The 15,650-nt window shown below is 29.4% G+C and overlaps 1 protein-coding gene across 1 annotated transcript in view; it reads left to right on the forward strand.

Moving 5' to 3' along the window:
- Positions 1–11,720, forward strand: part of LOC111614579 (ubiquitin carboxyl-terminal hydrolase 22-like) — a gene marked incomplete at both ends in the record, with an annotated part of 46,899 nt that extends 35,179 nt beyond the window's left edge. The window contains 2 exons of the mRNA XM_023355951.1: positions 9,093–9,256; positions 11,648–11,720. Of these exons, the coding sequence (XP_023211719.1) occupies positions 9,093–9,256; positions 11,648–11,720 (237 nt within the window). The remainder of the gene's footprint in view (positions 1–9,092; positions 9,257–11,647) is intronic.
- Positions 11,721–15,650: the final 3,930 nt, after the last annotated feature.

A 15,650-nucleotide genomic window follows, 5' to 3' on the forward strand; every position in this document is an offset into this window, starting at 1 on the left:
CACAACATGATTTACACTGTCACATCTCATGTGCATGGACGACATAAAACTTTACGCATCTACACACAAAAACAACTTCATCAGCTCCTACAAATCACATATTTATACACCAAGGACATACAAATGGAGTTTAGCCTAGACAAATGTAAAACACTTCATATAGAAAAAGGAGTCCTGAAAAAAAATTCTGTACTTGGAAATGGAGATGTTATTGAATCCATGGAGGACGAGTTCTGCAAGTATTTAGGATTCCAACAGGCCAAACTAACAGAACATACACAAATAAAGCAAAGATTAATTAAAGAATGTCAAAGTAGGTTAAATGCTATTCTCAGAACACAGTTAAAGCAATAAACACATATGTTGTCCCAGTATTCTTTTGGAATTATGCATTGGACCTACACAGATCGTGAACAACTCCAAACAAAAACAAGAACAACACTTGCTAAGCATAAACATCATCATCCTAAATATGCCATAGAAAGATTAACCCTTCCACATAACGATAGAAGACATGGCAATCAACATAGTTAACCTTCATTACAAACAAATACAGTCACTGCAAGAGTTTTTCTACAAAAAACAAGAAACATCATAGTTAGTTACATAAAGCAGTAACTCTAGCAGACTCAAATAACACACTATTAAATTTACACTTACAACGTATAAATAGCATAGACACCATTAAAGCAATTGTGAGTTCATAAGCACTCCATGGCAGGCATCCCTATGACCTGGCCCAGGATTTTGTTGACATAACTGCGTCAAACAGCTGGTTAGCTTGGGGATGCCTCTTTGGGGAGACAGAAGGATTCATGATTGCCATACAGGATCAGGTCATAAATACTAAAAACTACAGAAAACACATACTCAAAGATACAACACTCACAAATGACACATGCAGAAAATGTCACATCATGCCAGAAACTATACAACACATCACTTCCAGTTGCAAGCTCTTGGCACAAACAGATTATTTACATAGACATAATCAAGTAGCAAATATAATACACTAAGAGCTTGTAAACAAACAAATTATTAGACAGCCACAAACCATATTACAAATACATTCCACAGACAGTATTGAAAAACAACATGCACAAAATGTACTATGACAGAGTCATAGTCACAGAGAAAATAATTTACCACAACAGACAAGCCATCACTCATTGACAAGCACAATAAAATCACATACATTATAGACATATCCATTTCAAATACTCACAATGTACAAAACATGTATACTGAAAAATCAGCCAGTACACACAACTCGCCCAGGAAATAAGGCATCTGTGGAGGATGAATAAGGTTCTTATTGTACCTGTTGTCCTCTCCTCTACAGGTGTCATACCACACACACTACACAAAAGCATGGGAACATTACAATTGAAAAGAAACACATACATCACACTATAGAAGATCACTATATTGAATACATATCATATTGTTAGGAAATTCCTGAATACAGACACATACACTGACACCCTTATTTAATTTTTGTCTTGTTTTGGTTGCTATGCCTTGACTCTGGTCTGGCATAGTACATAGCAGCCAGTGTCGACTGAGTATAACTCACTAAATCCAACATAATAATAATAAATTAAACAACAACAACAACAACTACTACTACTACCCTGTTTTCCCGAAAATAAGACTGTCTATTAATTTTTGTTCTCAAAGATGTGCTAGGTCTTATTTTCAGGGGATGTCTTATTTTTCCATGAAGAATTCACATTTATTGTTGAACAAAAAAATTCCCAAGTCTAAGTTAAACAAGAGTGACGTATATCCAGTCGTGTCAAACTGAACTTAAATAAAACCAAAGTGAACTTATGAAGTTCCCGTGCTGGAGTGAACTTCCCACTCTCGCTTCAATTTAACCTTTTCATAGCATTGACATCAGGATTGATGACCAATTAGTGCTTACTGAACCATAGCACTATGCAAATGTGATGTGTCGTGATTCCCGGCCGACCAATTAGCGATCACCAGCCGTAACCTTATGCAAATCTGTCATTCCCAAGCCATAGGCTTCTGCAAATCATGCTGTGTGGTGTGATTGTCTGCTGACCAATCGGTGGCTGTACTTTCAAAAAGCCAACGGCCACTTCCAACCATCTGTGGATGACCGTTACTACTAAAAAAAACTTTGCTAGGTCTTATTTTCGGGGGGAGGTCGTATATTTTGCAATTCAGCAAAACCTCTGCTAGGTCTTATTTTCAGAGGATGCCTTATTTTCAGGGAAACACAGTACTACTACAAAAATAAAAAAACTAAATAGCATATAGTTACTTTGAGATGAAAACTAGCAACAACAGGGAGCTTTTTCATTGTAAGTTGCTTTGTTGATTCCTGATAACTTTGACAGCTACTGCATTTTATTTTAGCAGAACTTCCTAAATGTTCTGGTCTTGTAAACCTAGAAGAAATTATGTAAGTAAATAAAAGAAAATTTTTCTAAATCTGTATTTAATTATTAATTATTAAAATATGAAGTCAATTATTAAGATATTTTGAACTACTACTACACACACACACACAAAGGGGAGTCCAATATTAAAGGTACAGGCCAAAATTACACTAACATTTTTAATTAAAGAAAATATTTAATACATTCCATAAACACTACATACTTTTGTTTATATCTCGACATAATCACCTTAAACGTTGAGACATTTATCCCAGCATGACATTAGTTTGAACATCCCTTCATGGTACTGCTGCTTGTTAAGTTGATTGAAGTAGTCCAGAAAGGTGTCTTCCAATTCCTCCTGATCCACAAAGTGTTTCCCCACCAAAAATTTCTTTAAAGATCCAAATAAACGAAGATCCAAGGGGGCTAAATCTGGACTATACTCCACACGTCAAATCAAACCAAACTGTGGTTGGCACAGCAGAATTGGGAGGTCCTGAAACATCTGTATAGTCCAAATTTAACCTCCCCATCAGATTTTCATTTATTCGGACCTTTAAAGAAATTTTTGGCGGGAAACGCTTTGTGGATCAGGAGGAATTGCAAGACACCATTCTGGACTATTTCAAGCAACTTGGCAAGCAGCAGTACCATGAAGGGATGTTCAAACTAATGTCATGCTGAGATAAATGTCTCAATGTTTAAGGCGATTATGTCGAGATATAAACAAAAGTACAGTAGAATGTCATTTATCCGAATCAATTGGGAACTGGGGTTGTTCAGATAACTTATTTTTCATATAACCGATTATGTATAAAAAAATATATTAACCTATCCCATGTTGAAATTTTTCTCTGTTGCATGTCACTTTGTGTTGAATTTTTGTCGATGTTAAGCCTAACGTAAACTTTTTAAAATAATAATTGTGGCTATTGTATCTTTAAAAATTTCTTCTTTATTTTTTTACAAACAAAATAAATATATTGAAAAATATAAAAACAANATATCTTATTTACAGTCAAATCTTGTTTGTATGTTTTTCAAGGAAACTGAGAAACATACAAGTGAAACAACCTTTTACAGTAGAGCATCGATTATTTAAAACAATTTGGGATTGGGGTTGTTCGGATCACTGATCATTTACAAAAAAATATATTAAACACAAAACTGTACTGCATATATTTTGTAACACATGTCTTACAAATACATACATTACATAATGTAGTACATTAAACTAGGCCTACAGTTTAGGTTGGCAGAGAAGGGGAGTGCTGCACTAGCAGAAATTTGAATTTGCAGACTAGAACGCTTTTGGTAAACTGATGTTTCGGTAGATCGGTATTTGGATAATTGATGCTCTACTGTAATTGCTTTTAGAATGAATATAGTCACCACAAAAGTACAGCATGGCATAAATTAACACAGTACAGTACAACTGAATCTGTATGTGTAAGTATGAATAAAAAAGTTTCAATTTACATGTATAATATATTTGAACATATAAAACAACAAAAAATAAAACAGTAAATTAAGTCATGTACTTTTAAAAATTGATCAAATTTTGCTTGTTTCTTGTTTTTTTTTTCCAATGGACTTGTCACACAGTTGTATCCTTCCATTAAAACTCCAGTCACATAAAAGAATGAAGAGTCATTCTGACAGTGAATAGTGAAAATAAATTAGAAACTAGAAAGTGATTTTTATTCACTTATCAAAATTGGATCACACTATAGAATGCAGAAAGTGAAAATTTTCATTGTGCTGGACTAGCAGAGTGATTTGCTAAATGAGAAAATATGTCATAAATGGCATCATATTACTTATTAGTTAGTCACTGTTTTTTGCATTTGCTGGTGATTCACTATCATTGTGATCACCTAAAATGAATACATAATTTGCTTTTTCACTTAAAATTTTTCCATTTGAAGCAAATAATGCATAAGTAAGAAAATAAAAGCTGGAGGATACCAAAAAACACAGTATATAAGTATAAAATTGTATAAATGAAGAATGTACAGCTTAAGTGATTTATAATGAAGAATATACCATACAGAAAATATTTAAATATTTTGTGAAAAACATACAACTGAGAAACATATAAATGGGGTTTGTAAGCATCCATAATACAGAAAAATGCAATTGCTAGTATATACTGTAGTTTTTATAGCATTTTAAATGAAAATATCAGTAACCTGAATCCTGATAAATAGCAAATATATATCTTATCCCTAGCAAAGATAATGTACTGTACATCTAAAAAGAACTAAATCACTTGAAAGTTATCTCTTGTAAAATTTCCTTCTTCTTAAAAAATTAACTTATATTTTTCATATTTCTTAAAAAAACTTATTAAAAAATATAATTTTTTAAGAATTAAATATTCAGAACATAACTTACATTATGTGGAGTTGATCTAACAAGAATCTCATTAGCATTTTTTTGATCAATTTCTTGCAAAAGTCTTCCTGGAAACACTTGACGAAAGAATACCTTTTGATAACTAGTGATAAATTCAGGTAGAATTGTTATTCTTTTCTGGGTTTCATCTGTAATAATTTTGTTTCAATTAGAACATTTGATTAATTATTAATTCTATTCTAACAATTGACCAAATATTAATTAATATATTATATTTTGATTCTTTTGAAACTAATCTTGATTAATTTAAAAAAAAACTTTTTTTTTGAAACTTTCAAAAAAAAGAAAAGTTTTTTAAAAATTATGTTAAAAAAATAATAATAAAAATAAAGTAAAAAAATTTTCATTTATAGCTGAAAGTTTATAAATATTTTCTTAAGCAGTTTGCCCTCTATTACTGTATAGATTACTGTTTACTATACTATACACTATTACAAGTTATATAATACTTTGTGTCACTAAACATGAAAATAATAACTATTTAAGTAAAATTATTATTATCAATAATTATTAATAAGTCTAGCAATGCCAGTGGGCATAAATGGGATAAAATTTACATAAAATATGCAAATTATATAAATTAACGTATTAGTTTTATTATTGAAAACAAAACTCTTTTTAAGGATACATATATACAGGGTGTATCAGTACAGTGATTACAATTTTTTAGGAGAGATAGAGTACACCTAGACAATGGGAAATCACAACAATGCATGGTCAGAAACACTTTCCTGGCACAGTAGTGATGACACAAAACACAAGAAAGGAAGGACACGAACAGGGTGAGAAAACATGTTTATTATTCTTAGTACAGCAAAAATCAAATAAGGTGTTCAAAATTACAACCCCGGGCCATGATGCAGGCCTCACATCTCTGGCGCATGGTCGAAAATACTGGGCGTGTCCAGGACTTCCCCAGCAGCTGCCATGATGCGTGCAACAAGTTCCAGGAAAGCATTTCCGACCATGCATTGCTATGTGATTTCCCATCATCTAGGTGTACTCAGTGATGATATTCAAAATATTTAACAAAGGGTTTGTTAACAGAAAATTTTTCCTTAATAATTTTTTTCTCAAGTTGACTGTGCACAGGCAGTCAACTTGAGAAGAACCCAGATGTTACACACGACGATAAAACTGAAATAACTAGGCGGTAAGTCATGAACACCGACAAACAAAATGGAAGTTTTGGTTAGAAATAAATACAATACTTTTTCTTGCGATATATCTAATAATAGACAGATGCCATCGTCTTTCGAAATACAATATCTTTTTTATTTTGCTGTCGATAGCCCGACACGTGTTCTGCAGCCATCTTGTATTTTCTCGCGTGCGTGGGATTGTGACATCTCTCTTATGACTGGATCTAGTTCAAGAACTCTCTCAAGTTGATCGTGATTGAACCTCGTTTCAGTTGAGATTGAAACGGTCGAGAGAGGTCACCCCAAGGCGAATGAGGTATAAGGCTCTAGTTTAGTAGTGTTACAGAGTATAATACGTATATCTATATATATATATATATATATAAATTGACTCACAAACCTGATTTATATATTTTCAAAGAATTGCAACACATTCATATTATTATATTCTATAACTCAGAAATATTGAATTGAGTCATAAGTAATATTTTTTTATATAAGTTTTAACAAACCTTGTTTACATTAAAAGAAATATTTATTTAACCCAGTATGTAATGTTCTTCATTGTGATATTTTTCATCAGTCAGGATGTTTTAAAAATAAAATCATTTTTAATTATAAAATTTCTCACTAGAAGAGAAATTTTGGTACTTTTTTGTTAATGGGATGCTAGCCGTACAGCAACAGGTAAGATTCTAGTTCTGAATGAGGGATTTTACACCATCCCAGAATTGTTGACCCTTCATGAGATATTTGCCTCCAAAGGTCAGTTTTTAACATGTATCATTACACTGCCTATTCTTCATGCTTTGCATGTAGGCATACACTTCAGTGCTTGCTATAACTTGCACTTTAGCTCCCAGGTGAGGGCAAGCCCTGTAAAACATATAACATCAAGTATGGCACAGTTGAGTGGGCTAAATAGTTAAACATGATATTCTTAGTGGACAATAATATTGCATATCGGATTAAAGTTACAACTGGTGTCCCATTAACAGAAAAGAACTGAAATTTTCAATATAATTGCATTTGTATAAATTTTTATTGATAGCAATAGTATATCAAATTCTGTAATGAAATTATATATATAAAATTAATGTTATGTTAATGAATTTATATTTATTTAAAAACTGTTTAATGTTGTCATTAATTTTCAACATATCAATTTTGACAGGTATTGCCTATTTGCAGTTGTTAATCATAGTGGTACCATAGAAACAGGGCATTATACTGCATACATTCGACAACACAGGGATCAATGGTTCAAATGTGATGACCACTTAATAACTCGGGCTAGTGTTCAAGATGTTCTAGATAGCGAAGGGTAAATAATTTGTAGTCTATTCTTTCTTTTATAATCACATATATTTTTATATTATTTTGCTGTCTTCTATGTTTTATAAGTAATAAAAGACTATCATAATAAACAAGATCAATTAAACCAGGGNAGTGACTCGCTGCTGTTATCGTCTTGATGACGTAATAAATACACAAATATTTGAACGTTGCTTTCGGAATATTGAAATCTTAAATATTAATTATTAATTTTAATAAGAGATGGTGCCTAATGCCTCACTCTAGTGCCAAATTCATTTCTAATTTATAATTATTTATCCAAAATATAGCCTGATCATTTACAGCTGTTGTAGATGTATAATCTTTTTGTTGTTCTGTAAAGTTGTGTTCATTGGCATGTTTGTATATTTTAGATAAATTTGGCAATATTAGTCAGCTTAATTGATTGTTTACCTAACCACCTAAAAGGGGTTTGTGGACTAAAATAAACAAAAAATTATTATGTCCTTCTAATCTGACTGTTCACCAGAATTACTTCTGGGTAATTCTTGAACTCTGGTGAACAGTCAGATTAGAAGGACATAACAATTTTTTGTTTATTAGTCCACCATCCCTTTTAGGTAGTTAAACAATTTGTATATTTTGTTTTCAATACAGGATGTCAATAACTTGTAGACTGTTGGAAGACATGTAATTGGTCTGTGTTGTGTGGAGTCTGTGGTATTGTTGTTTTTAAGTTTCATGTAGATGATGCCCTGAGTAAGAAATTTGGCATGTCTTGTGGATTGATGATGATGTATTAGTTGTTCAGTTAGTTCCTGGTGATGTAAATTTTTTGTACCAGAAATTGTGAATGTTGTCTACATCAGGTGTGTTCTGTTAAAACTGTATTGGAAGTCATGTGTGTTTACTTCAGCATAGAGCATAGTTGGTATGTTGTACAAGTTTTTGTTCTCCTCCTTGATTTATCCTGCATCAGAATTGTGTGTGACAGCAGTGGTCCAAAGAGAAACCAATAGGTTGTGAGTTGTTCTTTTGGTGTGGCACTGTGCTGTGTATCAGTGGTTGTTTTGATACTAATTTGTCTGTAAAAGAGCTTTCATTGTTTGTAAATAATTTATTTTGTTGTTTTTGTAGCAAACATGTTTTGTATCATTTGAGTCTACCTACTTTGGCTGTGAGATTTTGTTTTAGTGTATCAATATATTCTGTAATGTGCATGTTGTGATGTTTGTTTTGGAAATCACATCCTCCAAGTTCAGTTTGAAAGTTTTTAAAAAGTTATCAGTTCAGGAAGTAATTTGTTTAATTTGATTTTTAAGCTTAAATTAATTAATTTAAGTAGATTTGATCATTAAGTTACACTATTAATACTGTATATTTAATCATAACTGAAAATAGAAATAATTTATTTTATTCATGCCTGTTGTTTATGCCAGTAACAACCTTTTGGCCTTTTCAAATTGTTATAAATAATGTTTTTATTAAACATTCAATACTAATCATAACCATCCGTTATTTCTTTGTTATTAAAGCGATGTTTTATATTGAATTTTTTGTAAAGTAATTTACTGTATATGTTCTGTTTGTTTTTGTTTTAATTTATAGTTTTAAATTAATGTTGTTTAAATTTGTTGGGAAATCTGTATAACAAACTGAAACTATAATTGATAATTTTTGTTTTAAAGAAAAATACACTCACTGAATTATTATTTCTTACATTGTAAAATTTCTTACATTTCTTACATTGGAAAAAAGTACTTACATTGTTTTTCCTTTAGAATCTTTTTCAGTTAATTAATTATATTCATTGTTTTTTTAGCGATTTGAACACTCCAGTCGTTTCCACAAAAAGATTTCAAGCTTTATTTCCTTTCCCCAGTGCCTAGACATGACTCCTTTTATGTCATCTTATCGTAGCAAAACAAATAGTTCTGGCAGTGCAGATAAGGGATTTAACAGTAATATAAGTAATAATGATAACAAGTAGGTATATTTTATTTGTTATATTTATTGTGATTTGCTAATAATTATTTTTAATTTATTAACAAATATAGTGGTACCTCGGTATACGTCTGCTTTAGAATACGTCAAATTCGGAATACGTCCTGTTTGGACGAAACAAATTTTGTTCGGTATACGACTTAATTCAATTATACGCGCCATCTATGAACAAGTAGCACTATCGGTGTACTAGATTAGACCAGACTAGACGTTTGCGGTGCCACAGTTTATAACTTTGTTAAATTTCTTCTGATTTTAATTTGTAAGTAAAATTTTATTATTTTTATTAATCATGAATTGCAAAAAGGCAAATGAAAAGAAACAGAAAAGTAAAAAAATGACTAGAATCACAATGGAACTGAAAAAAAAGATTTTGAGAAATACGAAGGTGGCATGAGTGTTCGAGATTTTAACTGTTGCATACCGTATTCCGAAAACGACGATATTGACAATCGTGAAAAATGAAGACATTGTTAAATCTGCTAACGTTGCGAAAGGGGTTAAATCAATTTCTAAACAGAGATCGAAGACATTAGATCATGTTGAGAAATTGCTTTTGCTTTGGATAGCTGAAAAACAGTGTGCTAGAGACAGCGTATCACAACCATTTAGTTGCGCGAAAGCTAAAAAGATACATGCTGATCTCATGAAAAATCAAGCAGGAACTAGCCAGGAAAGCGAGGTGTTTCAAGCCAGCCATTTTTTTTTTAACATGAGAACGGATTAATCATTTTTACATTACTTCTTATGGGAAAGGTTGGTTCGGTATAAGTCCAAACATCAGGAACGGATTAAGGTCGTATACCGAGGTTCCACTGTACATGTATTTATATTCTCATCCAATAATGAAATATTCTTGCAAATTTTTTAATAAGTATTTCTTTGATATGAACAGGAGAGGTTAGGCAACTTGGACATTCAAAATAATCTGAAACTTTGTGTGCAAGTGGAGTAGTTCATCCATAACACAAAACTATTATGCTATATTGTAATTTGAGGGGATAAAATCATTCCTTCAAAAAGTTTTTCTTAATAACTATTGATTGTGAATGATATAAAGAAAAGATTTAGACAAAAGTTTCGTTTTTTTTTCTACTTAGCTGTGTATAGGTAAATATCAAAAATTCATGTTTTTTGAGTTGTCCCACCACAACTCTTTTAAATAGAATTTTATACAATATCTTATTTATTGTGCAGTTGACAAATTAGTCTAATAAAATAATATTCAAGTAATATGTGTATTTTACTGTGTTAAAAGAAGTTATGGAGAAGTATTTACCATGCATACATATATTTACAATACAAAGTACATATAAATCTCATAAATTAACAAAGTACAAAAACTGTTTTGGGAGTTGGTGGTGGGGCAACTCAAAAAACATGAATTTTTTTCATAATTATATTCAGCTTTATAGTCATAAAAAAGAGATGCAATTTTCTTATACATATATTTTTTCAATATCTCATTAATTCTGCAAAAACAAATCAATACGTTTAAGGAGTTATTTCATTCTTCTCAAACCATGATATGGAATGAATGAAAAATAATTGTGTTGTGAAAGAATTACTCTGCTTGCACACAATGTTTCAGATTTTTCTGACTTTTCAGTTGCCTAATCTCCCTTATAAGTTGCATTTATTTTAAGATAAACCAAAATTTTGAAATCAAATTTTAAAATATTTTTATGAAGAGGAAATTTTTAAATAATTATTTTTTATAAATAACGAGTTAGATTACTTATTTCATACATTTAAATAGTTTATGTTTATTTTTACATTCTTTAACACCTTATGAATAAAGGATGATTGCCTTCCAAATGCAATGAAAGCAAATTAATTAAAAGTAAAAACTGTATATACAATAACTGTTTTTTAATGATGCAACATAATGCTATTTCAAAGATATTTTAAATGTTAAAAAAGGAGTTTAATTTAAATGCTTGTTACTTGCAAAACACATTTGAATTGATGTGAATTTTGATCAGATGGCCAAAAATGTTTATTATTTGTCTTTGTTATGCACCATGTGATCTACTCCCAATGATTGCTGATTGTTGTTTTTGACAGTGAATATAAGATACATATTTATTTCAGATAAATCAAAATCGGTTTTAAACAAATTGCATCTTAGAAATTTTTAAAAAATTGAATTTTTTTTAGATAATTTTATGTAACAATTTTTAAAAATCCTCATTCTATCAAGGAAATACGGCAAAAAATTTAAATTTTCAAATCTAACTTTTTACATATTTTTCTAGCAGATAAATTTTTGTATAAACCAGCTTATGCATATTAAGAAAATATTGAAATTTCATAAATTTTATTTTGAGTTTTCAAAATATTTGTCTTATTATATAAACTGAATCTTTGAAGTCAAGTTTATTCTGATGATATTGTTACAAATTCCTCATTTGCTGTTGACATTACCAGTGCAAATCACTCGAATGTAAGATTTATCTTAATTATTAATCACTTCTGTTTTCTGTAATTAAAAGTTAAATTAATTTAATATGTTAAAAGATAATATTAAAGATGATAAAATTGATAATTACTTTAAATTATCAATATTGTAAAATTTTAGATTTATTTACATTGTTTCTAGTTATTAAAAAAAAAAACATATATGCATTTTATATTATAATAATCAGAATTGTGTATATGTAGTATTTTGATAAAAATTTTAAGTATTTAACTTTAAAATTCAGTAATGCTTAGTTCAAGGTTAATAAAATTTTATTATTTGTTTATTATATTTTTGTTTTAATAATTGTTATTCTGTAACACATTTCAATACTCTGTTCACTTTCTACATTTTATTTATCTCTAATCATCACTGTCACAAACAATATATTATAATATTTTTTTAATAATTGAATAATTTTATAAAACAGACATTTTATAAATATTTTATGTTTATTTTATTAAAAATCCCATTAATCTGATTTATAGTGGTTAGATGAATTCAATTTTTTGAATTTTACAAAATACTAGCTCAATTGTAACAAAATATTACTGTATAAATATGAATCAATGGCCAATTTTCTTAAGATAAACATGTATAAACAAGTAATTGAAGTTATTTAAAAAGAATACTGAGATTTCTTATTTTGTAAATAATACATTTTGATTGAAAGGATTAACACATCTGTTATAATAGTTTATTGTCATTCATTATTGTAAAAGTTAACTAATGCCCAATGATTTTATGAAAGAATGAGATTGTAATTCACTTATAAAATGTTGTTTTATAAATTTATTTATCAAAAGTTTTAAACATATTTGTCAGTATGCTCTTGAAAAGTGAAAAATGAATAGTTAGTTGAATTGTTGCCATACATTAAGTTTTATATACCAAGAAGGAGACATTGAAATCAAATGAAACTTTATTAGTGCAAACATAATGACAGGGATGGAAACCAGTCTGAAAAATCAGTAAAAGTTAATATTAGTATGTTTCAAAAATAGTAAATTCAATATATTGCTTTTTCTTTATTCTATAAACTTTCAGGTAAGTTTGAGAATTTCAAAACAGCACTTGTAATATTGAAATGTTTCACTTGACAATGACTTTATTATATTTTAATTTACTGTTATGTATGCATTTCAGAACAATGTATACTGTACTTTCGTTCCCTCTTCAGTGATATTTCTACATAAGAAGTCAGTATACTATATATCATACATTATTCATATTTTAACACAATAATGGAATCAGTACTTATTAAAAATAATATTTTCATATAATTTTTTAAATTCATATACTTCCTGATCATATACTTAAAGGAATTTTTTAATGAGTTTTTTAATCTATAATGTTAAATATATATACTATGTAAAAAAATAACATTTATATTTAATTTTGTTCAATAACACTAAATAAACCTAATTACTTACATTTAATTAAAGATATAAATGTAAATTTAAAGAACACAATCAAATTTTCATTTTTATAATGTTTTTAATTTGGATAACATATCAGAAGGTATGCAAATTAATAAAGTATATGACATAATAGAAGGCATAACATTAAAGTAAAGAAGCATCATTATAATAATAAAGTAAAATATTTTTCTATTTATGTGAAATATCTGTAAAACAGTTTATAGTATGAAATAATGACTGTTAAATGTAAGTAATTATGTTTATTTAATTTTGTTCAATAACAGTATAATATAAATATTATTTTTTACATAGTGGATACATGATTTTTTAAAGTATACTATCATGCTTTAAAATATGAATGATGTATGATATATAATATATTGATGTATGTAAAAATATCATTGAAGAGGGAATGAAATTATACATCATTCCAAAATGCATATGTAATGGTAAATTAAGTGAATAAAGTCAAACTTTTGATGTTAGAAGTGCTGTTTTGAAATTCTTAAACTCACCTGAAAGTTTACGAAGTGAGTTTGTGAAGCTCACGTATGGCCTAAGTTAGAGTAAACTACAAAAGCAGCACCCACATTGTTACCCATCTTGGAACCATCAATGTAAATCCTAAACATGGGATAATCACCTGGATGTTTGAAGTAAACGTTGAGGACAAGCTGATGGGAGGGTATTTTTGTTGATGCTGAATTTTTTGATATCATCGATCAAGGTCAAACTGGGGGAATCTTATCTATTCTAATCATTTTGTCGACATCTGAGTCTCTGTAATCTCACCAAGGTAAGGTGACAAGATTTTCCTGCCAAATAATGCATTTAATTTCTAAGTCGATAGGAGTCAATCCTGACATTACCAAAAGGGCAGTTGCAACAGATTATGAGGAACTTACAACAGATTATGTTTCGTAAAGTGCTTCTACTAAAGTGCAGCTATTTAAATAATCAAGAACTTGTTGTGTGATCATTGATCAAAAAAAAAAAGTTCTGCACAATGATTTTGATAATAAAATTATTCCAGATAAGAAAATTTTTATGAACCTTTAGGATATCATCATTCTATTAACATTTTCGCCCTTTGTCTCAGTGTCATATAAATTTTTACATATTCTCCTTCCTAGTATGGAGGTCATATTTGAATGACCCCAAAGGTGACATTGAAGTACTTACCAGTGGTCATACATACTCTAAAATGATAATAGTTCATTTCCAAACAGAACCAGAATTTATTACTAAAGATAATATGTTGCCAGCCCATGCTTCTCTGTTGTGGTTTTATCACTTTAAATAAAACCAATAACATTGAGGTGCTAATGGCAAACCATATAATGATTGTCTTGCATGCAAATTGGCCTCTGCAAGTTACTTGCCAATGGCAAAAGAAAAGTAGGGTTCTGTAGTAAGGCTTCCATCTGTTCCTGTGTATTGGTAAACAAAGATTCCATTGCAACTATTTGTGCTTGTCTTATGAGACATGATCAGATATACTTATATATATATTCGTTATATATAACTTTTTTTTTATTTGCTGGATTATTAAAAGTGTGTTTTATTCATACATGATCAGATGATGATCTCTCCTGATGTCCTGATGATGTTCTCTCCTGGTGATCTGTTTAGAGTATCTGGAACTTGATCACTATGCATGTATACCATGTTGTATTCGCTGCCTCTAATACCTGCTTACAATCAGGCTAGAATGGTCAAATGGTGAGAAATTTCGCAAAATGACGATCTGCTTCCATCAGCTTGATGAAATAGTCTTTCTAAAACTTTGTCAGCTGTGCATAACATGTTTGACTGCATCATACAAGCATGTCTAACATTCAAAGACCTATAAACAACAGGTACATTGAAAATTCTGAACACAATAATCCTGTTAGTGTTTTTATAGGGTACTGGAGTAGTGATTACTTGGCATGTAATAGGACCACAATTGTAATTATTTACATGCCTTTCTGAGAAAATTATATGCCAAGATTTTAATTGGTAATGAGACAATTCTATCTAGCTGTATAATTTTTTTCAATGAATATAGATTACGTATAGAAAATCATTTCTCTTGTCATATTTGTTTTTTTTTGTGTTGAAATTAGATTAAATTGGAAAATATTTATGATATTGGAAATATCATAAATAATAATTTCCAATTTAATGAAATTAGATTATGAAATGAAATTAATAAAATACATTTAAATCTATAATATGACTATGTAAGTAATTAAATACTAAATAATTTGTCTAGGATAGGCAGTTATGCTGCCATAATTTGGCATTAACTATAAATCAGGTTTGTGAGTCAATTTATATATATAGTCACAAACCCTCATTCTATCAAAAGCAAGAAGAAAGAAAATTGGATACAATGTGACTCTAAAAGTATCATCCATTAATAATATATCTTATCATTTTTTTAGATATTTGTTATATTTTAACCCTACATCATTATTTTTAGATAGATTATGAGGATTAGTTAAAATAT

This window comes from Centruroides sculpturatus, unplaced genomic scaffold (genome assembly GCF_000671375.1).
Source record: "Centruroides sculpturatus isolate CEXI.00-Female unplaced genomic scaffold, Cexi_2.0 scaffold2156, whole genome shotgun sequence".
In the NCBI taxonomy this organism is placed as follows: Eukaryota; Metazoa; Arthropoda; class Arachnida; order Scorpiones; family Buthidae; genus Centruroides; species Centruroides sculpturatus.